Source organism: Sander vitreus, chromosome 15, assembly GCF_031162955.1.
Source record: "Sander vitreus isolate 19-12246 chromosome 15, sanVit1, whole genome shotgun sequence".
Lineage (NCBI taxonomy): Eukaryota > Metazoa > Chordata > Actinopteri > Perciformes > Percidae > Sander > Sander vitreus.
This window is the reverse complement of record NC_135869.1, coordinates 15,319,950-15,345,231: the sequence shown is the minus strand read 5'-3', so window position 1 is coordinate 15,345,231 and position 25,282 is coordinate 15,319,950. Positions and strand designations below refer to the sequence as shown.

The 25,282-nt window shown below is 41.9% G+C and overlaps 3 protein-coding genes across 3 annotated transcripts; 2 read left to right on the top strand and 1 right to left on the bottom strand.

Annotated features, from left to right (window-relative positions):
* Window positions 1-1,632: 1,632 nt before the first annotated feature.
* Window positions 1,633-18,288, top strand: kank2 (KN motif and ankyrin repeat domains 2). Its single transcript, XM_078269212.1, has 13 exons — window positions 1,633-1,739; window positions 8,015-8,099; window positions 11,214-11,296; window positions 11,593-12,957; window positions 13,182-13,391; window positions 13,497-13,605; window positions 13,764-14,372; window positions 14,489-14,576; window positions 15,112-15,331; window positions 15,527-15,669; window positions 15,886-16,086; window positions 16,195-16,293; window positions 16,765-18,288. The coding sequence occupies exons 3-13, from the start codon at window positions 11,260-11,262 to the stop codon at window positions 16,819-16,821; spliced, it is 3,138 nt and encodes a 1,045-aa protein (XP_078125338.1). The 5' UTR covers window positions 1,633-1,739; window positions 8,015-8,099; window positions 11,214-11,259; the 3' UTR covers window positions 16,822-18,288.
* A 3,742-nt stretch (window positions 18,289-22,030) lies between these two features.
* Window positions 22,031-22,808, top strand: LOC144529858 (hemoglobin embryonic subunit alpha-like). The gene is made up of 3 exons (XM_078269199.1): window positions 22,031-22,143; window positions 22,242-22,449; window positions 22,621-22,808. The coding sequence occupies exons 1-3, from the start codon at window positions 22,046-22,048 to the stop codon at window positions 22,747-22,749; spliced, it is 435 nt and encodes a 144-aa protein (XP_078125325.1). The 5' UTR covers window positions 22,031-22,045; the 3' UTR covers window positions 22,750-22,808.
* Window positions 22,809-23,919: 1,111 nt separating this feature from the next.
* LOC144530429 (hemoglobin subunit beta-2) lies at window positions 23,920-24,801 on the bottom strand. The gene is made up of 3 exons (XM_078270001.1): window positions 24,658-24,801; window positions 24,218-24,440; window positions 23,920-24,109 (listed from the first exon to the last, which is right to left on the bottom strand). The coding sequence occupies exons 1-3, from the start codon at window positions 24,747-24,749 to the stop codon at window positions 23,981-23,983; spliced, it is 444 nt and encodes a 147-aa protein (XP_078126127.1). The 5' UTR covers window positions 24,750-24,801; the 3' UTR covers window positions 23,920-23,980.
* Window positions 24,802-25,282: the final 481 nt, after the last annotated feature.

Genomic DNA, 25,282 nt, shown 5'->3' with positions numbered 1-25,282 from the left:
TTAAAGAGTTATTTTCTCAGTTAAAAACTTGCAGTATTCATGTTTTTTTGAATATTTTAATTTTTCCATTCCTGGTACCAGACTACCTCAGTGCGGTGAACTCCCTTCTGTTTTTTTTCATTTTGGTTTTCTGGCTTTGTAACTAATGACAAGAAACAAATTTCTGTGATGAATTACCTGCAGTATCTGATAGAATAACTGAAAGTGATTTGTGATTCACTTATAGGTTCACCTACTGTGGCTTTTGGTAGACAATAGCACTCAGGGCCCTCTGCTAAATCACATTGCTTTCTACGTCCACACAGGTCTGCATTATTCACTAAAGTTTGTGTTGCATGGTTATAAAGAAGGCAAAGATGTATTTGATCCAGATGTCTTCCTGTCCTTTCTTTTCCATACTGATATCAGGTTGTGGAGTGAGGAGACTCCCAACACATACCTTTAGTCTTCATTTCCTGTGGCGGTATGATGATCCACATTATAGCTTGCAATGTTTGTGTAATTTACCAGAATGAAGGGCCCCGCATTTATATTCAGGTACTTTACAAAGACTTGCGATTGCTCAGTCAATCAGAGCTGAGGACTGGAAGTTTTTCAGTTGACAAGATCACTCAATTTTCAGCACTGTAGCCTAGTGTAGTTGTGGGGAAGTAAATAAAATCTCAAAATCTTTGTTTCTAGTTATAGACTCGTAAAATATGTTGTGAGTGTTCAGCCTTTCATCATATTTCCTGCATATGACAAACATTTACATGATATTGGATTTGTGTGTGTGTGTGTGTGTGTGTGTGTGTGTGTGTGTGTGTCTCTCCCTCCCGCTCTCTTTTTACTACTACTTAGAGGTTTGTGCAGGTCATCAAATGTTCTTGGAGTTCCTGACTGGTACTCAAGGAATCTTGAAGGTTCTTCAAAGTTATTGTACTTTCTGGGAAGCTCGTTGTACTTGCAGGTACATCCAAAAGTGTTAAGGGGATCTGGCAGGTTCTTCCACTGAGGTTCTTTGATGTCCATGCAGAACCTTGGAGGCCCTTGGACTTCCCTTGGTAAGCCCTTGATATACTAAGAGCTTAGAGGGCTAAGTACATTTATTAGGCTACTTGTTGCATACTAGATCATTTAGTTTATGCTATACTTTATATTTCTACTCCACTACAGTTCAGAGGCGAATATTGTGAATTTGACATCCAAACTATATCATCAAAATATCATGCACTGCTATATTAAACTACTCAACAGTAAGTAGTTAAAATTAGCTTTACTTTAACCATCTACAACATAAAATGCTGCATAACCTACTAATAATCCAGCAACAGCATATATGACAGTGGTCATTTTGCATAATGAGTAGCCTAAATGTTGCTGCTAATACGTCTGTACTTTTAATTAAGTACGATTTTGAATGCAGGTCTTGTAGTGGAGTAATTGTAACTTAAAGTAAAACTACTTTCACTTAAGGTGGAGATGTTTGGATTTACTTAACGGCTCTTTCTTGTAGGTCCACGAAGAAGCGTGGATCCTTGGCGCTAAATGAAGCCCTCTCCGATGATTGGAGACCCATGTAGTGTAGATGATGGAGGTACAGTGTGAGCCGTAGGTGTGAGCTCGCTGCTTGGCCTCGTGGCCGCTGGCCCTTTAAGAAGAGCGGGAGGGGGCGAGCAGCATCTTGGCTGCAGTGTTTTTGTCTCTCTGTCAGTGAGCGCTCCTGGGCCGAGGCGGCTGAAAGGATTTCTAGAGGGCAGGTAAGAACAGCTTATAAGCTACAATTTCTCTGTTTGATAACTGCATTAGTCTCTCTTTGTCAAACTGTTATTTTAAAGCGCTCCAGACGAGGCGTCTTCTTGTGAGTGTGACTTCTTTGTGAAGCGTCGGTCCTGCCCATTCCCCCGGTCTTCTCTTTCCGAAGTAACGGGTCCTTTATCCTCCAAAACCACCCCAGCTTCAGTTATACTCACATTACTACCTGCTGTTCGGACTAATTAGGTTTCATAATTTCACATGAGCATTTACCTTTAGAGGAATGTTAAACTGAGTCTCACGGTTGATCGTCCTCCGGTGCGTGCCTTTTTGTTCAGAGCATCATTGGAGGCTAACTGCACGGCGGCGAGAAGCGCCTTTAACGAAAAATCTCTATAATATCATAATAACAATGATATTCCTATTATATGTACTAAAAGTGAGTTTGTCAAACTGAAATGTGTGTTTACAGCGACCCTTTCATTGGGTTTGAATGTTATAAAATGGTGAAATGTCTCTACAAAAGCTTTGCATTTGATACAGAATGCTATCTGTTAAATTCATCATGTAGCCTACAGTGATGTTTTCGTAGCGGGCTCATAGAGAGAGGGTTGCCACGCGACCTACCTCAACTTTTGTCTTCATGAATTAAAGCAGGAGTTTCAGTGTTGCAGCGAGCTCACAGACAGTAGCCTACTGCACGTTGCAAAGCCATATATTTCCTCCAACGTCATGTCTGAAAGAGCAACCCATTTGGGTGTTTGTTTCTGTTTGTCCTTGATTATGAATTTTTTCCAAATGCCTCACACATGTTTGTTTTCTAATTTCATTAAAAAAGGGAAAGCTCAGTAAAGACTCAGGGGAGAGGGTGGGTCCGTGCATTCTGCAAGCTCTCATTATTTCCAGATGTTCGTCAGCTTTTCGCTGCCGCTTCTTGCCCTCAAATGTGCTCGTCTCGCCGCCTGTAGCCGGTCAGTGGTCACTGAGGAGTTTATACCTCAGAAGACGGATGAGGACTGATGGGGTTGTATATGTCAGCTGGGCAGGGAGAGGGGGAACCAACTTAACACTATTTAACCGCATTTGTGATAATTTGCACTTTTGCACCCTCATTGATTTCCTTTAATAAACTAATACGTTAGGTCTTAATAGGCAAACATGAATGTTTCCCCCTTGTCTTAATGTTAATATGGAGGAATGTTGGTTTAATAATTAACTTTATCTGACAGGATGTCTCATAATATGTGTGGTAGACTGTCCTGATTCATCAGTAAACACATCAGATGTTGTTATGATGAAGGACATGCAGAAGTTGGCAGGATGTGGGGGTAGTCATCAGCCTGTTAAACTGCATCATACAATACACCACTGTCCTGCTGTCGTGTAATGGGCTGCTAGCTGTATTAAATCACCTACCAGCAGATAGCCAAAGATTGTAGCAGCTGCATGGCACTCAGACGGGCTCTGTGCTGTCATTAATTCTGTTACATGGGCCGTTGTCTGTGGCTCCAATATTTAGTTTACTGCAGGAATCTTGTATTAGTTTTAGCCAGGTGTACCTAATAAACAGGCAAGTGAATATTTCCCTACTGTTTTGAGATCTTGTGAGTGTTAGTGTAGTAACAGTGAAACCTGACTCTTCCTCGTTTCTCTGGGGACCCCCTGGAATCCTAACGGAGACCCCTGGGAGTCCCACAGACTCAGCTGGAGTTTCCTTCAGCAGTATTTTAAATCAAACTGGAATGTGATTGTCTCATTACAGCTTTTGGACGCAGGGGTGCTGTTAAGGAATGCAGGGTTATAAACCCCATTTGCACACTGGGCCACATGCCGGGCATTTAAATGGTTTAGTGAGGCTAATGAAATTACACCCTGAACCTGTATGAGATTGCCTGTCACTGTCTAGGGTCTACCACTGACAAGCAATTCTGGACAGTTTTACTGCATGATGAATGAACTGTTCTGTCAAAACAATACACAGCATTAATGATCATTTTCATCACTGAAAGTTAGTGATAAAAGGATCTATAATGTTATCAGGCCTTTTCAGTGAATATACATGCAGTCAGGTTGTGTTTTTCTTTTCTTTTTATAAAATTTGCACCATTACCCCATTTAGATCAGAGAGAAATGGATATCTTGTTCATGTTTTCCACCCTCCAAAGCACCCTAAACTTTTTTGCAAGATCATTTGTTATGATAAAACCCAAAGTTCTTAGTTGTATTAGAGGTTGATTAGTTTATAAAGTAGGGATAAACTTTCGGCCCAGTAAATTGCAGAAGTAGCATCAGCCTGATTTGGTGAAGAGAGAGAGGGTTAATGATTAGGGTTGGGCATCGTTTGTATTTTAACAATTCTGATTGCAATTCCGATTCTTCCTTTCGATTCCGGTTCTTATTGATTCTCGATTCCGATTCTTTGAGGGGTGGAGTTGAAACGGGTCACATGCCTATTTTCACAAATAAGACGAAAGTTTTATTTTGATTCAGTGGTGGTTTGCAGTTTTACAGGGCTTTTTCAATGTAAAATAAAGCCACACTAGAGCGCTGCTTACTGTGCTCCATGGCTACAACACAACAAGCACCTGGCTGCTACGGAAACCAAAACCTGCGCATATTAAATTGGGAAGCGATGATCGGATTTGAAACCAAATCCTCTAAACGATTCCAATAAAGAAACGTTTCTATTGGAATCGTAATTTTTGAAACGATTCCAAGTAGGAATCGGTTCTCGATGCCCAATCCTATTAATGATCCTACTTAACTATATTGATTAGGGCAACCAGTATAGGAGTATGTTCAGTGAACATATGGTCTAATCTGGCTTTTGAGGCAGTAAGGACAGTGATTATCTTCCCAAATAATCTCACTTGATCTTATTTAATACATTAATACACTCAGAAAAGCAAGATGGACTTTTCTGTCCAGTAAAGCACGCACACGTGTTGGAATAGTCAATGTTGTGGATATTTTCCTGGCCTGTTTTATTTTCTTTCTGTCTGCAGTCTTTTGATCAGCAGCTCTCATTGAATCAGGAAGTAATTGATTAGATTCCTGAGAGGGAACCACTTTACTACATCGCTGCTGCAGTGAGGTTACTTCCTCTGCTCTGCTGTGTTATGTATGCTCAGTACCACAACAAACGCTGACCTGAGCTTTTAACCCCAACACTGCTCTGACCGGCTCTCCACCACCCGTCTTACTGCCATCTGGACTTCGTCTTCCTCCCCTCCAGACCCCACAGTTTCCTTAAAACAGCGCTCTGGCCTCTCTGCTCGGCATCATTTTTAATCCCCACCTCCACACACAACTGCACCGGAATTTTCTCCCCAATGCCCTTTTTCTGTGTTTTTTTCCGGTGCCGCTCCTTGCAGCTCAGCCCCACCCTTGCTCAGTTTCCTGTTGGAGGACAGCACAATGACCAATAGGAGACTGGCGGGTGTTTACTCTGCTCCTGTTCTAGGAGTAATGGGAGCTGGCCGGCCCCTCCCCTTGGCCGTACTCTAGCCAGACTGCTCAGCCCAGCGCCGTCTGCTCCTCCATACCACCACTGCTTAATGTAAAAAACAGGGCTTTTTGCTAAAGGGCAGAGAATCCTGGAGGGGACGTCACTCTGGGTTATGATTTCACTGTCCTGAATTTAAAGTCCAAATTAGTCAAAAACAACATGTCCACCAGCAGCATAAGAACACACTGTATTGCCATGTTGATATGAGATCATCTGGCCTCATTACACATGGTGAAGGCCCTGTCTGTCGAGCAGTGACGTACACCGTTCAGCTACATTATGGTTAGTGACAAACGGCTGTTGTTGCTTCTACATTTAGCATTATTTAGCTGTTCAGGGGAGAGATTTGTTGTAATTTCTTCTGATTTATTATTCATGCAGGACCATTTGGCTGAATGAAGCCATCTGTGCTGCAGAGTGAGGAGGAGGACAAAGAAGTCTTGGTAGATAGATCAACAACCATGTGTCCTGTTGTGATCTTTATGTAGCCTAACATTTAAAACTCTTCTCCATATCTATATTAAGGTTTTTGCGGCCTTTTACTCTGAGAAGAAAACCTCTGAACAACAATCAGCTTTATTTAGTTAGACAAAGTGCAGCTTCTCATAGGGATTCTCTATTGTCGCTCTATTTTTAGGAAGTAGAATGCACAAATGATGGTAATCTTTTAGGCGGAGCCATTTAAGATTATGAGGCAAGGTCCTTTGAAACTATATATTCTCATTGTGAGGAGCCTGCAGCCTGTGTGATCTTTCTGATGTTCTTCCTGCGTTTACAGCAGCAGAATACATTCTGGTGTCAGCAGCAGTGATTCATACTGGTGGAGTCCAACTCTGAGAACAGCCATGGTCTTCTTATTCGAGAAGTTTCCATCTAAAACTCTTAGCAGCATTTCTTTTTTTCTTCCCCCCTCCTCCTGCAGTTTTGCCTTTCTTTCCTCACATTCCCACTCTTTCTCTCCCACCCTCCCTCCCATACTGTACTGCTCTCCTCTGCTTTCTCTCTTTCTTACCCCTTTTTCTTTCTGGTTTGCGCTCTCGCCTTGTTACTCTTTCTCCTGGGCTGGGAGGAAGTGACTGGGTTGTTTCTGGATCCTTTGGGAATAGAAAGATGGAGCTCCCTTTTCCTGTAACCCTTTCTTCATCAGACTTCAGACTATTGCCACATCGTCTCTGTTTTGCCACATCAATTAGCTTGGTATGAGAAAAGTGGCACATGCACTGCCTTTTTATGCTAAATTGACATTCGAAAAAGGTGCATCTGTTGTCAAAATGTTGCTACTTATTAGGGGGGTAATACATCAGAAATGTATAATCATACCGTCAGGTTTCACATCTAAATCACTTGGCATTCATATCATCGGTGCCCTTACCTGAATAAATCAACTTAAAAGCTACAGCTGTGTTTGTTGATCTGTGGGAGTCTTCAGGCCTCAGACAGTGTTAGGAGATCTGTGTGTTTTCATTTGTGCTGTGTGGGAGTCAATGGGAGTTCAAGTTGTCTCCTGTAACGTTTGGTATTTGTCTTACACAAGTATTTGCCAACCACATAGTTCACAGTCTTTAATCCTATCCTTTGAGAGCAGTTTATGGCATTGATATACGTTGCTAAAATCGTGTAGGGATGCATTCATAATATTGTATTATCTTACATAATTAGCATCACAGATAGCTGGCCATTTTTGGAGCCTAAGGCACTTTTAGATCTTGATATCAATCACTAAGTCCTTGTATTTCCAGTTTATGTCAGTGTGTGGGTCCATTACAGCACTTCATCAACTGTTTGTTTGTTTTGAAGCAAATTTCCTTACCACATACTCATGCACACATCATTTCTCTCGGTCTCTCTCTCTCTCTGAGATGCCCCTCCTTGCTTTATATTAGAACCAGCTGTGGAACTAGGGGCTGAATGAATGGCTCTTTGTGATTTGGCTGTCGTTCCAGTCTAAAAGGTCTGTTTCTCCCCCTACCCCTCCACCCTCTATGGTATTGGCATGACAACAATATGAAACAATGAATTGAACAACAAGTCTTGTTATGATATTATGCAAAGGTCACCCATCAATGTTTTTAGGCTGCAAGACCCCCGACAAAATGTCGACCACACTTACACAGCAGCCTAATTCTGAGCAGCCAGAGCAGAATGTATGAGAATCAGCAGACGCAGTCATGCAGCTTATCTGGTGGACATGCACGCAGAGGTTACAGTACAATCTTCAAGTCTGTGTTGTCCATGAAGGGAACGCATTATAAGGCCCATGAAATTAGTCTGACTTTAAGGTGATCTGTGCAGATGATGGCTGTTCCCACAAAAACCTGAGGGCGTGTCTGCCCATGGATTTGGGGGGGGGGTGCGAGTCACAGAGGCAAGAAAACAGAAAACATTGCCCAATCACATGGCAGGGAGGCTCCCAACCTTGAATTGATTAGAGAGCCTTGACTTGGAGAGAGGAATGGGGTGGGGGGAGTATTTCTAGAAAGCTGGAAGAGGAGGGGAGCAGCTATGCATGAATCAGGCTTCATCCTGGCTGCACTACAAGGAGGTCAGAGAGTGATTGGCATGTCATTGGAGTATATTGTTCACATCCGGCGTGTCAGTCAAAACCACTGGAATGTTTTGGATTTTTTTAATGTTTTTTTCTGGCTTTGCAACCTCTGTTTATAGTCTTGCAGGGGTTACTCTTTTGTAACCTGTCTATTTTTTGTCAACAGAGCTACACACCTTTTAAATGGAGTTTTCAGCTCAAGTTTCCTTTATTCTTGTTCCCCGCAGGTGCTGACTGTAAGAGTGCAAGAAAAGGAAGGGAGAGCAAGGAGCCTGGGGAGGAGAGATCCCATCCTTGCAGCGCAAGCAGCTGGTATGAAGCGGAAAATAAATCCCTCTTTTCCTAATTCACAAACCATTCCCAAGCTTGAGCAGAATAGTAATCACCAAAGGCTGAGAGAGTCAGTAAGGCAGTGGAAAAATCCATAAAGATCTTCTCTGGGTGGTAGGAAGAGTGGTATTTCTGATTTAGCAATACTAAGGTCTAATCCTTTGTAATGGCAATAATAATGAGGTGACTCAATGAATGGAAGCAATGAGTTTGATAAACCTGAGAGAGATGACCTCGAAATGAAGCCTGGCATCTTAAATCACTTTTCAGGGTGGTCTCAATCCTCTGATACACCAAAGGCACAAGAATATACACACATACTGTAAATCAAATCCAGTTTTAAATCCTCCAGATACAAGAGTTTGGTTGTAAATGACCTGAATTATGAATTAACCTGAAGCTGCATTGCGTGTACATTTTGCACTGGTTTCTGCAAGGGGTCAAAGATGCTACAGTATAATGCAGTTATTCTTGTGACATCTTACAGGACATACCACATGTAATTTGTGCTGGGTGACCTGCATCTTACCCCCTGAGGGTTGTCTTAATCTTAATAGCAGGGAATGGAGGGAGTAGACCAGGCAATATTAACTTCCGTTAGTATGGTATGCAGCTGTATGGGGAGGTAGAGGGGTGTAATGTGGGCAAGGCATTTGTCCTGGATGAAGCTGGCAAGGGAAAGTCGTCTAAAGAATGGTAATGTGACGCTGGGGAAGGGCGCACACTGGTTTCTGTTCAGATGTCATCTCAAAGGAACTCTGTTTGAGAGCCGAGGGAGGAAGGTCAACCACTCCCTCCCAGCCACACACATATACACACTCAGGGGGAGTATGTCCACATGCTTACAGATCTGAAACACCAAATGAGCCACTGTTGAAGAAGCAGATGTGGAGGCCTGTTAGTGTGGGCGCTTTAAGGGTGTGATGTGGGACGAATGGCACCTGGAGAAGCAATAAGGAGAGTGACATTTTGAAGCAGAGAATAATGCGAGTTTGTGTGTGTAGATATGATTTGAAGGAGTAGAAAACTGCATTCAAAGTGGAATGCAATGGACAGTGTCAGCCGTCTCGTCTGCTGGGCTGGGACATTTGGTTGCTAAACTGCAGATTCTAATTATATCTCATCAACTGTCCCCTGTCTGTGCTGTCCTCCACCCTCCTGTACACATGCACTCTCACACACACACAGAGACATGCTCGCTTACTCCCAACCACTCTTCTCTCTGTCCTGTTCTCACTTTCTCACACATGTAGGCATACCCAGATCACATTGTACAACATGCAGCACATAATCAATCGAATGCTTTCATTCCATACTGGAGATAAACGGACATTCAGACTGCCCTGCCTCAGATGCCTTTTAATTCTTATTTTTTACCATAACAACTTGTGTTTTCTTGTTTGTTTTTTTGGATCGTGGCAGTGCTAATGTAAAGTAAGTCTTCAAATTAACATCCAGGACATCTGATAAATTCCTTAACTGTAAGCTAAAATATAGTTGGCTTAGTGACGCTGCCCTATAAAGTTAACAGTGTAGTAATATTTTCCTATCACAATGAAGTGAGGAGTACTTTTACTTAAAATGGGTCTGTATGTGAATGCATACAGTATTTCCATGCCTCATAGTGTGTGGCAATCTTGGTATGAGAGGGTGATGAAGGGGCACAGATAAGGGGAATCACACCAGGACATTAAACTGACTGCAGGACTTTAAAAATACCAAGTGAATTTAGTCAGTGTTTCCAAGTGCCCTACTTTTCACAAACGAGCAAGCACTGACTAGGGTCACAAGATAGCAGGCGAGAGAGAAAGCATAACTCATTTGCTGAAGAAACAGAAACACAGCCTTAAAGTGAAGTGAACTGAGTATGCCCTAAAGACCAAGTGGAGGTGGCAGTCCAAACTTCTGATCTTAGCTCCCTGAAGTCAAAAGTAATATAACGATTTTCAAATGGGTATGCTGTGGATGGCTTAAACATTACATCCTCAGTTCCCACAAAGTGGGAGAAAGTTAATCTTTTCCAAGCAGACACAAACGCAGAGGCATTGGCGTTGTGGGCTCTGTCGTTGCTGGCACTGTGGTGTTCTCTGTGGGAGCACAATCTTTTGTTTATAAAGAGTCAAAATGCATTACCCCTGTGTGAAAAATGTATTGAAATTCTCAGCAATTCACTATGCTACTGAGCAAGTGAATGTGGAGGGAATGAGAGAGACAGTGACCAGCTGAAACCTCCTGATTGTCAGCTGATGTTGAGAGGGGGAGAAAGCAGCAGAAAAAGAAAAAAACATTAAAGGAGACATATAAGAGAAGACATAGGAGGGTGAAATTGTGGAGAAAGTGAGGGAGAGAAAGAGGAGAGTCTGTAAACCCTAAATTGAGAGGCGAAGTTAGCGTGCACAGATGATTCCTAATAAGGCTGTAACTGGCAGTCTCAAACCTCTGTCCTGGTATTAGCTGCCAGGAAACTTTCCTCTGTAACTCCTCTTCTCTGAACGCTAAGAACAGAAACAAACACACAATCGACTGTGACCCACTATGCTCAGATAAAATTAGACAGGGAGGCAGGAGGGTAGTATGGTGAGGTAGTGAAAGAAACAGTAAAACTATTTCTGACAATCACACAAAAAACAACGATGTGGTCAAAAAGAGCAATCGTTTATTGCTGGCATGCAAACCATATGTAGTTGAGTACTTGCATCTATGTAGTCCATATGCCTTTTTCACAGAAGACATTTTGACTTGTCACATTAGGAAAAGCACTGGTGTAAATGATGAAACAAAGGATGGCTGCTTTGATTTCAGGGTCCTTGTATCGTGCATGTCACTCTCACTGGAACACTAACATAACAGAGCCATCGTGAGTAACACCTGTGCTTTTACTACTATGATAAGTCAAAATGTCTGCTGTGAGAAAGGCCTATTTATAAGATGCTCATATAAACACTGATCTTGTCAGGTTTCTGTTGGGCATACACAATCATGTATTATTGCTTTAACCCCTGTCTTGTTATTTCTGCAAGAAAAGCAACTCTTGTTCTCATTAAAGATATTTGGTATGCTCATTTATAAATTCATCACGTGTCTGTCTCCCCACAGGTGAGAGTTGTTGGGTGACTGTTTGAATAGCAGCCCCAGGCTCATTATGGCTCAGGTGCTGCATATGGACCCCGGCTTCCCAGGTGCAGTTTCATTTAGTTTTACTAAATAATACTTAATAAAGTTATTTGGAGATAATTCATTGTTTTTGTTTGGATTTAAACTATCAAACAAATTCCAAATAATTTAACAACTATCTAGACACGTATAAGGTCAGGTTATAGTAACTGTGCCATTTCATTTTCTACCTAATCTGCTGATTGTTTCAGAGTAAATATGAATACACAGTAGCCCAAAGTTAATGCTATTTTCTAAAGTCTGAGCCCAAGATTAGACGCAGATTTCCGTTTGTTTAAAGATTTGATTTCCTTCCCCTCAGGGAAACTCAACCCGCCTGCTCCCCCTTCCCTGCATGGCAAAGAACAGGAGGCGGCACCCTACTCAGTGGAGACCCCCTATGGCTACCGTTTAGACCTAGACTTTCTCAAATATGTTAACGACATAGAGAAGGGAAACACTATCAAGAAGGTACCTATCCAACGCCGGCCACGCTATGGCTCCCTGCCCCGTGGCTATGGCTACACCGGTTCCTGGTGGACCTCCACAGAGTCTCTTTGCTCCAACACCAGCATGGACAGCCGACACTCCTCCTTCTCCTACTGTGCCCCAGGCTACCACACGTCGCAGAGGCCCAACTTCAGCTCTGCCCGGGTGGAGAAGACCCTGTTGGATGCACGCAGGAAGCTGGAGGAGGAGAAAGAGGGGCGGAGATTCTCCAACCTGGGCAGCATGCACAGTAGCATCGCAGGCTCTAACACCTCTCTCAGCAGTGCACACAGCTTTAACCGAGCCCATGGTGGAGGCGGATCCTTTACCCCATTGAGTTCTGGCCTGTCCACCCCAGTGACCCCAACACCAGCACACCTGCAGCACGTCAGGGAGCAGATGGCTGCAGCCCTCAGGAAGATAAGGGAGCTTGAGGAGCAGGTGAAGACCATCCCTGTGCTGCAGGTTAAAATCTCTGTCCTGCAGGAGGAGAAACGGCAACTCAGCGTCCAGCTGAAGAGCCAGAAGTTCCTGGGTCATAGCCTGAGTTTCAACCGAGGTCGTTCCAGAGGAGAGCTCTACATCGACATCCCTGAAGAAGATGTGAGCACTGGAGCTAAGAGCAGCAAAACGTCTGCAGGGCCACTGTCTCCCACCACACCCGAGGGCTCCAAGCTTCAAGACTCAGGGTGTGAGATTGAGGACACAGTGATTGTGGGTGGAGCGCGACCAGATGCAAAGCGGGAAGTGCGTACCATTGGAGTGGGACCGGAGAACTTGAGGGGCGGTCGTGAGGTTGGAGTTGGCGTTCGGGAGCAGGATCTGGGGCTGCTGCCAGAGACAGAGGCTCTTAAGAATCAAGTGGGTCAACTTGAGGTCCAGCTAAAGAGGACGGTGCAGGAGCTGCAGGAATGCCAGCAGCAGGTTGCAGCAGTCCAGAAAGCCCCTCAGGCAGAGCATCCAGTCATGGCTACCAGCGTGGGCTGGCAGGAGCCACAAGGCTGCAGCTTGCACACTCTGGTCAGTTTCACACAACTGCCCCAACAGAGGGAACAGAGAACTGTGGGAATCCAGGTGTACACACTGGAGCAGCCTACTGTCATGGAGGTGGGCACACTGCTCCGAGCAGAGCCCTGCAGCTCCCCCTACCTTCAACCAGCTGGTGGAGTCGTGGAGGGCCACAGAGGACAAGCTGAAGGTCTCTGACACTCAAATTTAATTACAAACCAGGATCTATTGCATTGCCATTGGATTGCATCAGACTGTACAAGTAAATTGACAACTCGGGGTATATGAGCTTGTGTTTACAAGGTCTTATGAAAAATGTTGGATCAAGTAGTTTACTTTTATCTTATTATATTCCTCCATAAGATATTTGATTAATTATGGCTGAAAAATTGAAGTCTTCTTTCTGTCTCACAGATGTTCCAGTTGAGTTTCCGATTGCAGTCAGCTCGAAGCAGGTGCGTGACGTCCTAAAGAGCGAGTTGTCCACTTCGGTACCTGTAGCTAATCCTGCCATTGCTGTAAGCACGTCTGGTAATCAGATTGGTTTGTTGCATTCAAAAGAAGAAGAGACACACCTGCATACATCCACAGAGACTGTTCAGTCACAAGAAGGCCCTAAGACAGGTAACTGGACAGAACTCTGTTCAAAACACCCCTTGACCATCACTCTAACTTGTTCTAACAACATCAAGTTTCTACTTTATGTATGATCACTGGTATCTTTTCCAGCCTCATCTCCCCAGTCTTCTCTGAGGTCCATCATGAAGCGGAAAGCAGAAGGTGAACCAGGATCTCCCTCTACGAAGAAGAATCTACAGTTCATTGGAGTCAATGGAGGGTAAGTGTCAGTCATTTTCACCCACTGATACAGTATACCCAGCCCAAGGTATACTGTCAGTTATAAAGTAGAAATATTGCTTATGTACCTTGATAAAACAGGCATGACTTGCAAAGACATGAAGTTGTTTGAAAGTGAAACTTGTTTTTGTGTTGCAGCTACGAGTCCACATCATCAGACGATAGCAGCAGCGAAAGCTCAGATGAGGGGAGTGATTCCAGCGAATATCATGAAGCCAAAGAAAAACTACCAGAGTCAGCAGTCCAGCTCCAGCAAATAACCCATAGCAAGGCTTCCCAACCTCCAGAAAGCAACAGTGTACCTCAACAGACTGCCGTCAAACTTCCAGCCGTCATTCCAGACTCACAGCAGAGTCCCAACCAGTCTGCAACTGTAGACACTAGACTACCAGTCAAAGCACCCGGGTCACCAGCGACGGACGCTGCCTTCAACTCCATTTTAACTCCTCCATGCCCATCAAACGATGTTGCCTCTAAAGAGACTGTCAATCAGTCATCAGAAAAACTCAGAGTCACCCAGGAGATCACCTCCACAATATCAAGCACTGAATCCACTCCTGAACAAAGCTCCATAACATCCTCAGTTGCCTGTACTTCATCGCTGTGTGTCACTGAAACCACTGAGATTACTAAGCAGAAATACACCGTCCAGTCAGAAACAACCGTCCTCTCCAGCCAATCGGAGCCAAACCTGGCAGCGGAAAGCCTTGCAAATGACACTGCTACAGCACCGACCAAGCAAGTCAGGTAAATATACACATGGTTGACGGACAGACAGTAATAGTAATAGATATAGTAATAATGGTACTATTAAGCCTGTGTATGAGCATAAATGACTGATGTTGTCTCCTCGTCTATCTCAGACTGGACCTGAGTGACAGCCTGATGTCAGCTCTTCATGCCCTGCAGAAAGCCCTGGGGGAACCCAATGCTTTCAGCCAACAAGGAGCAGTAGGTGTTTTAATTCACTTTTTTAACCAGGATAATCCACTCAGTATTGACACTGCTTTCCAGGAAATCCAGGAGTGTCCTTTTTTAAAAGCTATCACACTGACAACAACAAGCAGAAGCACGATCAAGGGGAAACACAGCTCCTCAAAAATTGATTTATCTTAAGTGCACACTAAACATTTATAGAACATCATGAACTCTGCCCTTACTCTTACAAAAGGCATTTTTTACTATGTGGTTTTTAAACTAGTTGTTATAGGGTTCTTTTAATATAAGATACCTAAATGTTTAAATTAGTCTAGAAGACAGAGTTTAAGCTTTTGTAATACAAAATAATCGAGAAAGGGTTAGCTGCACACAGAGCAAACAACTGTGTGTTTCTCCCGAGGATTGGTTTCCAACAAACCCTTTCCTCATTTTTGATTTTGATATGCTTATAATGGTCAGTCTGCATGTGAGCTGTGCTCTTGCATTTCTCTAACGGTCTGTCAGGTGTATATGTGTCTCTAATCATCCTCATTGTGTCTTGTCTCAGAGGGCAGCCTACACCACTGTGCTGCAGGAGTGGCTACGCGTGTCCTGTCACAAAGCAGCGGACACAACTGTTGTCAAGGCCTATATGAACACCTTCGCCTCAGTCTCCCCTCAGCTGCTGGAGTTTGTGATCAACATGGCAGATGGCAATGGGAATACAGCGCTTCACTACACCGTCTCCCATTCCAACTTCCCTGTGGTGAGACTGCTGCTGGACACCGGTGAGTGTCAGTGTGTGTATATGTGTATGTGTGTGAGAAAGAGTGAAGGGAGAGACAAGATTACATAAGGTAATCAGGTTTAAGTGCCACAAATCTTAAAACATTCCTGTCTCCAACACATCATACATGCCTGTCATTGTTTGTACTGCTGTTGTATCACCTGTCACACTGTCACCTGCCCTACATACCTGACAGGCCTGTGTAATGCTGACAAGCAGAACAAAGCGGGCTACACGGCCATCATGCTGACAGCTCTGGCCGCCTTCCACTCTGACAATGACCTGCAAACCGTCCTGCAGCTCCTGCGCACAGGGGACGTCAACGCCAAGGCCAGCCAGGTGCGCCCTCTACTGTTTATTTGGTTCTACTGCACCCACACACAGCAAAACCCATGTGACATACAGAGCATTTACATGTGCTTTTCAGAACTCTGCTCACTAATGTGTCTGATTATACTGCAGAGTTTTAGTCACCAGACGCATGATGCTGTCTAAATGAAAGCAATTTAGTTTAGTTTGAAGATGACTTTAAAGGTTTTAAATGCGTGTTTGTAGGCTGGTCAGACGGCGCTAATGCTAGCGGTCAGCCACGGTCGAGGGGACATGGTGCGGGCGCTGCTGTCCTGCGGGGCACAGGTCAACATCCGTGATGACGACGGCTCCACAGCGCTCATGTGTGCCTGCGAACACGGTCACGTAGACATTGTGCGTCAGCTACTGTCTGTGCCGGGCTGTGATGCCACTCTCACTGACAATGTAAGCATATAGTTCCTTTCCGTCTTCCTTTCTCTGTCTCTCAGTTGTTCTTATGATAAATCCTGCCCAAAATCCATCATCTCTCCATCATCCTCTTGTTTCTTACAGGATGGCAGCACTGCTCTGTCCATAGCCCTGGAGGCCAGCCAGAACGACATTGCTGTGCTTTTGTATGCTCACCTCAACTTTGCGAAGCCTCCTTCCCCTGTGAGTACTTTGATACACTGCTAACACACACTTACTGTTAGTCATTAGGGCCTTATTTGTAGAGCAACCATTTTACACCAACACACTAACTAACTGAAGAAGAGGTAGATGAAGCAGATTGCGGTATTGAGGAAAAAAGAACATTGGCACAGACAAATCTCCTGGAAAACACTAATCATCACAAATTTTATGTTAAGCTGTATCATGCAAGCGTAAACATCTCTGAACTACATTTTTACACATTAGCAGTAATTATTCCTACAGCTTTAGTTGTTAAGTGTACAGAACTTTGGCTTGTTTTTTCCTACAGTTCACATGCAATAAAAACTTTGCAGTATACTTTGTCCCAGCAAAGTAAATAAGTAGCTGCACCTCCAAATCACAACTTATATAACCCTAACCCCATCAACACTCGTCATGAATGACATCAAAGTTTTTAACAATAATACCTTGTTTTTTAAACTTGTCTAGGTTTCACCGAAGTCTCCTCTCTTGGGTTCCTCTCCTCCTGCCGGTGAAACTAAATAAAGCCTGCTTCAGCCACTCCACAGTACCTACTCATGTAACAATGTGATTTTTTTTTGTTTTTCATCTGTGTACTTACGAGAAACAATTAATTTGTGTGTGCGTTTGTTTTCACCCTCCATAATTTAAGTACATTATAGTGTGCAGATAATTACATGATAGCTTGCACCGTTGTTATCCATTGCTCTTTGTACACTGTGGTCTTTTTTAATCACAGTGGTGGTTAAAACATGGATTTCTTTGTGTGTGTGGTACAATCTGAAAAGTCCAGTCTTGCAGTGATCCAGTTGTCAGCACTGTTTTTAGTGGCACTTATAAGTCAAAACTGTTAATTTGATTCATTTTACAGTTCATTATTATACACTTGTTGTTTTATTCCATGTGAATCTCATATTAGTTGCTTTATAGAGCGATGTGTTTTCATTGTAATGCGTACAATAGCTCTTACACAGTAGCATCATTGTGTGTGTGACCATCACAGTCATTTGGAATAACAAAAGCCACCCCTCTCATCGATAAGTGTCCTTGCATCAAGTAGCTCATTGGTGCTACAAAAATATAATACAGAAAACACCACTTCAACACTATATCAATATTTATACACAAGGTTTATTTACTCTAGAGTATTTTTGATATTGATTTTTTAAATTTTGACTAAATTCAGGACCTCCAAGGATTACAATTTTTATTTCACAAGCAATGGTTACCTTATTACACCTTTTTAACCAGAGGAAAAAATATTATTTTATGTGTCGACCACATTTCCCAAAATGTACCCAAAGATGTATCTCTCCTATCAGCTCTGTATGTGTGGTGATAATATTAGCAGAGGCTTAGCATCAGTGTGAAGAAGGAAAGAGGTCAACATTATTCTCTGAAGGCTACGGTACTATGGTCTTTGTATTTTTATACGTGAAGGTATTTTGGATGGTAGTAAGGAAAGATTAGAGTGTATCTGTGTTTGTAATATTCTGTGTTTATAAGATTTAACAAGACTTGGTTGAGAAATGACTGAAAGCACTGGTGTAGCCACCTCCGCTGTGGTCGTAAGATTTGTCAGGGAACCAGAAAGTGACTGATTGGGGTCTTTAAAGGATGTGCTGTGTAAGATGTGAATATCAAAATAATATATGTCAATATAAACTGGTAGTTATTATGCCTAAAATCAAATTCCTTGAACAAAAGTTCATAGGCTATTGATGTCAAAATTTCTATTACTTTTTAAAGACTTTTTCACGATTTTCATATTCTCTTTTAAGCAATTTAAATTTTATAAACTAAACACTTTTTTTTATTTAATTATCTTTTTATACATTTAGATTTTTTAAGCTCACACCTACTTTATGTAATCACAAAGCCCTTTAGTTTATGTTTTATGAAGGTTTATGTAAAATTCTAGATTGTCTTTCTCCTCTTCTAATTTGTGCATTTTGGAAAACCATTGAATTAATAAATATGGACCACACTGTTTCAATTGCATTTATACTTTTGTATTATTACTTTGTTTGTATTTTGAGCTCATGATAACAATGGGTCTCTTAGGGGGGGGGCATTGTTCTTTTTCTTGCATATATTTGTTATGCCCTTAGCTGTAGGCATTATGTTTTCGGGTTGTCCATCCCTGCGTCCATCCCATTCTTGTGAATGCAATCTCTCAGAACAACTTGAGGAAATAACTTCATATTTGGCACAAACATCCACTTTTGAAAGGTCAAGGTCACTGTGACTTCACAAAACACATTTTGGGCCATAACTCAAGGATTTCTAGGCTAATTATGACAACATTTAACAGAAATGTCTAATAGAGGAAGTCATGACATTTTATATCCCAAAGCTCAACTTCACTGTGACATCATAATGTTCTGCAAAAAATGCTTTTCTGGCCATTATTCAACGCACTACTCAAGAACAGAAGGGGAGACATTTGGTCGGATACTGAAATGGTGACCCTAATCTTGGGTGCCCACCTTGAAGCTATGGTGATTGTATAGATCTTCTGTGCTGCGGGGTTGAAGATGTGTGTGTGTGAAGCATCCATGTTTGCCAAAACAATACAAGTACCTTTTATGAAATTATATAAATAAAATCTTTACTACATATAATATATGAGTCTGGACAGACATGGATGTAAACCGTAACTTGTCTGGTTTGTGGAGGCATACAAACACAAGGTGATAATTCTAGTTTTATATTTGTTTCATTTTTTACAGACTTGAAGTAATTGGTAAATAATTAGGTGTGTGTGTGTGTGTGTGAGGAAATCTCCTCTAGAGGGTGTTTTAACTTCCAACATTAACAGCTGGTTTAGTTTTTCCTTCGGCCTACATAACATCCCTGATGTACAACAACACTAAACCCTGTTTACTCATTTAAAGGCCCACCAGTATCATAATAAGGATCAAAATCATCAAAACTGTCCTAACAGTAGTGACCTGTTTTATGTTATATGTATACTTCATCTCTATTTCATCAATATAGGTCTTAAGCATCTTCGGCATTATACATGTGAGATGAATTTTCCTGTGATGTTGCCAACACAAAATTACATTAATACGTTTTGGTAGCCTACTAAGGATATTTGTTCTGTGGCATTCAATACTCTGTGATGTTATTTCTTTACTACAAAAAAAAAATACAGTATACTTAGAATCAATATGATAGAATGCTGTACAGTTCCCTCTCACAGTGGGAAAAATAATGAAGCAATTGCATAATCAATGTTTAACAACACTGATTAGAAAACAAACCAATCTAGAACATAAAGGTCCTTCTCTGGTGATAATTGCAATATGTTGTGAATGCATACAGTAGTTCTACCTGGAGGATGCTGCAATGCAATGTATTACATCCTCATACCTCTGTGGCTTTCCACAGAGGAATATGATGGTACAATGTACTGTACCCTGAATGCTTCCAGGGAAACAAACCCAGAGGGAACTGCATTAATGATTTACATTGCCAATGAAAATGTCCTATAGGATGCTCCCTGTAGTTTGGGCACAAAAAATGATACTGCCAAAGCTGCTGTGCATGTTGTGTATTATGACAATGCATGCACTGAGCAGGCACTGGAAAGAAACCTCTTCATTAATCTGATTAGGGGAAACATCCGTAGTGAAATAACCTGGACTTTAAGTACTTGTTATGCTTTTAGACATAAATGCTATGTATTGAAACGACAGAGCTGTCAGATCATGAAACAGGATGCAAAAATAGCTCCTCACCAGTTGTGAAGAGGTAAAACTCCAACAACACTTTTATTTTCAACAATTTTATTGCTAGACCAACACGTGTCAGCTTGTGGCATCAGGGTCATCTGTCACAAGCCGAAACGCGGTCTAGCAATAAAGTTCTCCTGTATACTACAAGTGTTGCTGGTGTTGTACCCATTCAGACATTTTCACTTCTTCATGCACCATAGAAGAAGGTGAAGTTGTGCCGGAAATCCCTGCTCTGCTTCTACGATCCTCACCAGTTGTGGCCAGCCAACCGGGGTTGGGCCAGCTGTGATCACAGATGCAAACAAGCCCACCTTGGAGCTGGTTTGACCCTTTTCAGGCAGCTCCTGCAAGACCATAAGTACGTCCCGCATGGTGCACATATGGGTGTCATCCTGGGTTTGAGGCTTTAGCACAAAAAAAGCAGCCGTCAATCACGGCTGGTGGAAGATGTAGAACCAACTTGAAACCATCACTAAAATTAAGATAAGTTTGGGTTTCCAAGTGGTGTTGTGGCCTGTTTTTATTATGTAATTGACAGCCATGTACATTCCTTTAAAAGACTGCAATAATGTGTAGTTTTAGAGTCTTCACTAATCTCAAACAAACACTTGACATAGCACCAGCTGTGTTCCTCAGACAGCTGCTTGTCTTTGGGAGGAGTCCAAAAGATAACATGCCAATGAAAGCAATTCCTTTAGTCTGCACCATGACACCATGACTGCACCAATGCTGTTATGAACTATGTTTGAGACAATATAACATTTTAGAGGCCACATCTACCAGCCAATCAGAAAAGATCTGGCTAATACTAGTCAGGCAAAAGGTCCACTCACTTCGGCTTTGACTTTACAGCAAGTGTAACTGTGTGACAGTATGTCAGTTAAATGATATATCACTTCTCTTAGATTAGTTTTATATTCTCTAACAGGACTAATCATGATCATGACCACTATGAGTATGTAAAGCCAAACTGTCTGTACAGTAACAAAATGAACAGTGGCCTTATTTAGCTCTTAACTCTGTCTACATCGAAAATCTTTTAGCCCTAAAACAATTACTCTGTTCATTTGGTTACAATTAACGGCCAATATCCATTTATGTCAGGCAGCATTGTGTAACTATACACTATTAGCTGAAGAACACACTGGAAAAACATCTTATCTATTTCTTCTTTTGAATGGATCCACCCTGACAGCTGGTGAGTTAGATAAGCTAGACACACACCATGTATGGCAGGAAACACAGCAAATGACTTAAATCATCATGTTGGAAGCGTTTCAACTGATAAACAAACCAAAAAATAATATTACTTGATTGCAGAGCCTGGATTTGACTTGGTCTCTGCATATTTGAAGATGTTGAACAGAGTGTTTACTTTTAAGGATTACTGTACATGACTTTTGTATTTGCTAATACTTACTGAGGTGAGATTCTTTCTACACGCCTCTAGGTTTTTTTTATTTTATATCTGCAGAACTTGCTTTTTTTCTTTCCTTGTGTTGTTTCTGCTTTGTTTTATTGTGCAAAATAAATCAAATCAAAATAAATCAAGACAATAATAATGGCAGTCACGAAAATGAACCATTTTTTTCTTTCAGTTTGGGGGGTAGTAAGTAAACATAGGCTATTTCTCTGGAGTGATTGCTAAAACTTTGCAAGCTCCTTTGATGAAATTGTTCATGAAAATACAGAAGGGTATATATGCTGCCTAATGCTTTGACCTGCTCATATAAAATTAGGCTACATTTGAAATATATTTTAAATGGGCTAGTAATTTCAGATTTTGCCTATAATCATTGCTAACAATGATCAAGGTTCGGTTCAAGAGCCGCAGTAGAAAGATTCTTTTATGTTATCTCAAAAACAAACTGCAACTCATCATGTGGACCGTCTCACCGAGCCTATCTTCGATCATCGAGGTGGTCCTGGGTGTGTCCATGCTCTGTTTCAAGCATAAAACCCCTGCGGTTAGGCGGACCAGTCAACAATTGTCAAGGAAAGACAAGATGACTACACTCACTGCTAAGGACAAAGACGCAGTCAGAACCTTCTGGGCTAAAGTGTCTGGAAAGGAGGAGGACATCGGCACCGATGCTGTGGCTAGGTAATAATGACCAAAGCTGACTGATGTAACCTGCTCCAACATTTATTGATTCATTTAGGCTATATATATTTATACATGACTCCCATTTGTTTACCCAGGATGCTGGCGGTGTACCCGCAGACTAAGACTTACTTCGCCCACTGGAAGGACCTGAGCCCCAGCTCTCCCTCTGCGAGGAAGCACGGAGTTACTGTGATGAAAGGAGTTGCAGATGCTGTGTCCAAAATCGACGACCTGAAAGGAGGTCTTCTGAACCTCAGTGAGCTGCATGCCTTCACTCTGCGTGTGGACCCTGCCAACTTCAAGGTGCAGAGCCAAACTGATCACAACATAATAGCCTGAAATGTATATGACGTGTTCTTCAAGTTTAGGGGCTTGAGAGGTTTCCAGACCTGCAACAGGTCCATCTGTTATTACCATGCACATGATGCCCCCAGCCCCAGGGGAGCTAAAACTGTGATTGTGTTCTTTTCTCAGATTCTCTCTCACTGCCTCCTTGTGGTCCTGTCCATCAAGTTCCCCAACGACTTCACCCCTGAGGCCCATGTCGCTCTGGACAAGTTCCTGGCTGCTTTGGCTCTGGCCCTGGCTGAGAAATACCGATAAACAGCAGGACAAGATGAAGGACACTGCAGCATGAGCTCACACTGCATAATGATTAATAAATGCATTCATGCAAAAAGCAAAGCAATTGTGTTTCATTGTTTGTTTGTGATGATTTCCAGATTTCAGATTCGCCAATGTCAGAAATTGTTTCCTTTCTCTGTTTATATCCTTGGGAATTGAATATCTGTTGGTGTAACAAAACAAGATATATGAAGATGTCACCTCAGACTATTGTTTCTGACATGTTATAGTCAATTAACGATTAATTGATTAATTTACAAAACAAACGACAGAGTAATCATAAAGAAAACAATGGCTTTTTGCAGTCATACCGTTAAACTTATAGGGACATTTTGTTTGGCAGTTTTTACATAAACAGTCCCAAAAACGTATTAACATAGGCTATGATAACTGTCAGTCATGACAAAGGAGTTAGTGTTTATTATTATTATTATTATTAGTTGTAGTAGTAGTATTATTATTATTATTATTATCAGTTGTAGTAGTAGTAGTAGCTAATGATAATAGGCTAATGGCCTATTATTATTAGCCTATTACTATTGTTGTTGTTAAATTTAACTTTAACAGAAAAAGAAATCGAACAATTCTTCTGTGTTGGACTTTAAATGTTGTTAACTTTTGTTATTGAATTAATAATGTTGTTGATGAAGCAGAAGACCACAATAAATGAATTACCTACAAGAGAAAAGCTGTGACTTTAGATAAAACTGACACTTTTGTCTTTTTTCTTTAAATTTTACTTTGTTTTTTTATCTATTAAAGTGACGAACCAAAAGCCAAATCATGAGCATTTAATGAGAGCTATTCATTTACACATAGGCAACCTGCGCTACGTTTCATCTAGGCTATAGGCTAATTATAACAACAATACCAGCAACAACATTATAATCAAAACATTGTTTATAAGTTTTAATCATAGGTTAGACAATCTTCAGGACTTCATGTTTTTTATCTGCGCTATTTTATTTGTTTGATAATTTATCCAATCTTAGCACATTTTATCAGCACTATTCTTCAAGTGTCTAAAGGTCAGTCTTGATATTTTTTATTATCTCAAGTAGGCTTCATTATATTTCATGTTTACATCTATTTTGGGTATAGTTACAGACAACAACTTGGTGGATTTGCTTATTATTTTATTTGCTTTTGAGACATAACAAATAACTTTTAAACAAGTCATCAGCATGTGCTGGTCTTCTGTTGCAGCTCTCTAGTGGTACTGCCTTCCCAGGGCGGACACCACCACGGCCAGGAACTTCTGGAAAGCTGCCTGGACTTCACCAGTGAAATCATTACCCAACTGAGCTGCAACCACAACGGTCAGACAGTCGGACAGGAGCTGTAACACAACAAGTATCAGAAAACATCAGCAACATGAAAGGTTGGGCATTTTTTGAATAATCGTTGAATGTGAATAACAAGAGTTGCATTAGTTCCAGAACTTTACTTTGAAATTGTCGGGGTCCACGTGCAGTTTCTCAGAGTGCAGCACGCTCAGCTCGGCATAGGTTGCCTTGATGTCGTCCATGTTCTTCACAGCCCGGTCCAGACCGTGGAGGATAGTTGTTCCGTGTTTTGCAACCATCGGATTTCCAGAGATAGCAGCGGCGTTGTAGAGGTTTCCAAAGTTGCCGAAATACCTCTGAGTCCAGGGGTAGACGATCAGACACCTGAGGGAACACGTAAACACATAAATGTTACAGGCTTGGACTAGGAGAGGATGTAATCTGTGTGACAAGAAAATGAACATTTGTGATAGTCTGAAACGCATTGTGCACAATGACAGAAAACAGTACATACAGTATCTGATCCATAAATATGGTCGAGAGTTACACAAAAAAAATGTCACAAGCACACCATTGTTAATGCACAATTGCAAAGACTCACCTAGCAAGAGCTGCAGGGCCCACGACCTCATACTGCATCTTGGAGAAGATGTCCACGATGGTGGCGCGCTCGAAGTCTGTCCATTCAACCATTTTGCTGGCTCTAGGTTTTCCTGTGCAGGTCTGCAGATCCCCGGCACCAGATGCAACTTTTAAAGCAACCCTTCTCCCCTCCCATAAGTAAGCGATGGGCTGGCCAAGTAGTGTATTATGGATTTGCAACAATGATAAGAGAAGGGTGTATCTGCTCCGCCTTGATTATCTCATCGACAGAGGAAATTGTTACAGTAATCTATAGAAACAGCGAGTACATTGAACGGCTCCCACATCCCTGGAGGTCCCAGCATCAGCACCCTGGACAGCGATCCTTAAATTTAAGTGCAGAATGTTGAGTGCTGAGCTGAGCAGGAACTCAGGACGGTGCAAAACTGCAGACTGTTCGAGTGATAGTCTTTAAATGTTGTCTTAGTTGAACTTGAAGCCTATTAAAGTAAAATCTACCTGATCCTTCTTGAAAATAAGATGAAAATGTGGACGTTCCCCCATGTGAGATTAATAATAAACTACACAGCTCTCTAAAAAAGCTTAAACTCATCCTTCAGAAATATTAAGTTGTCACTGCATCT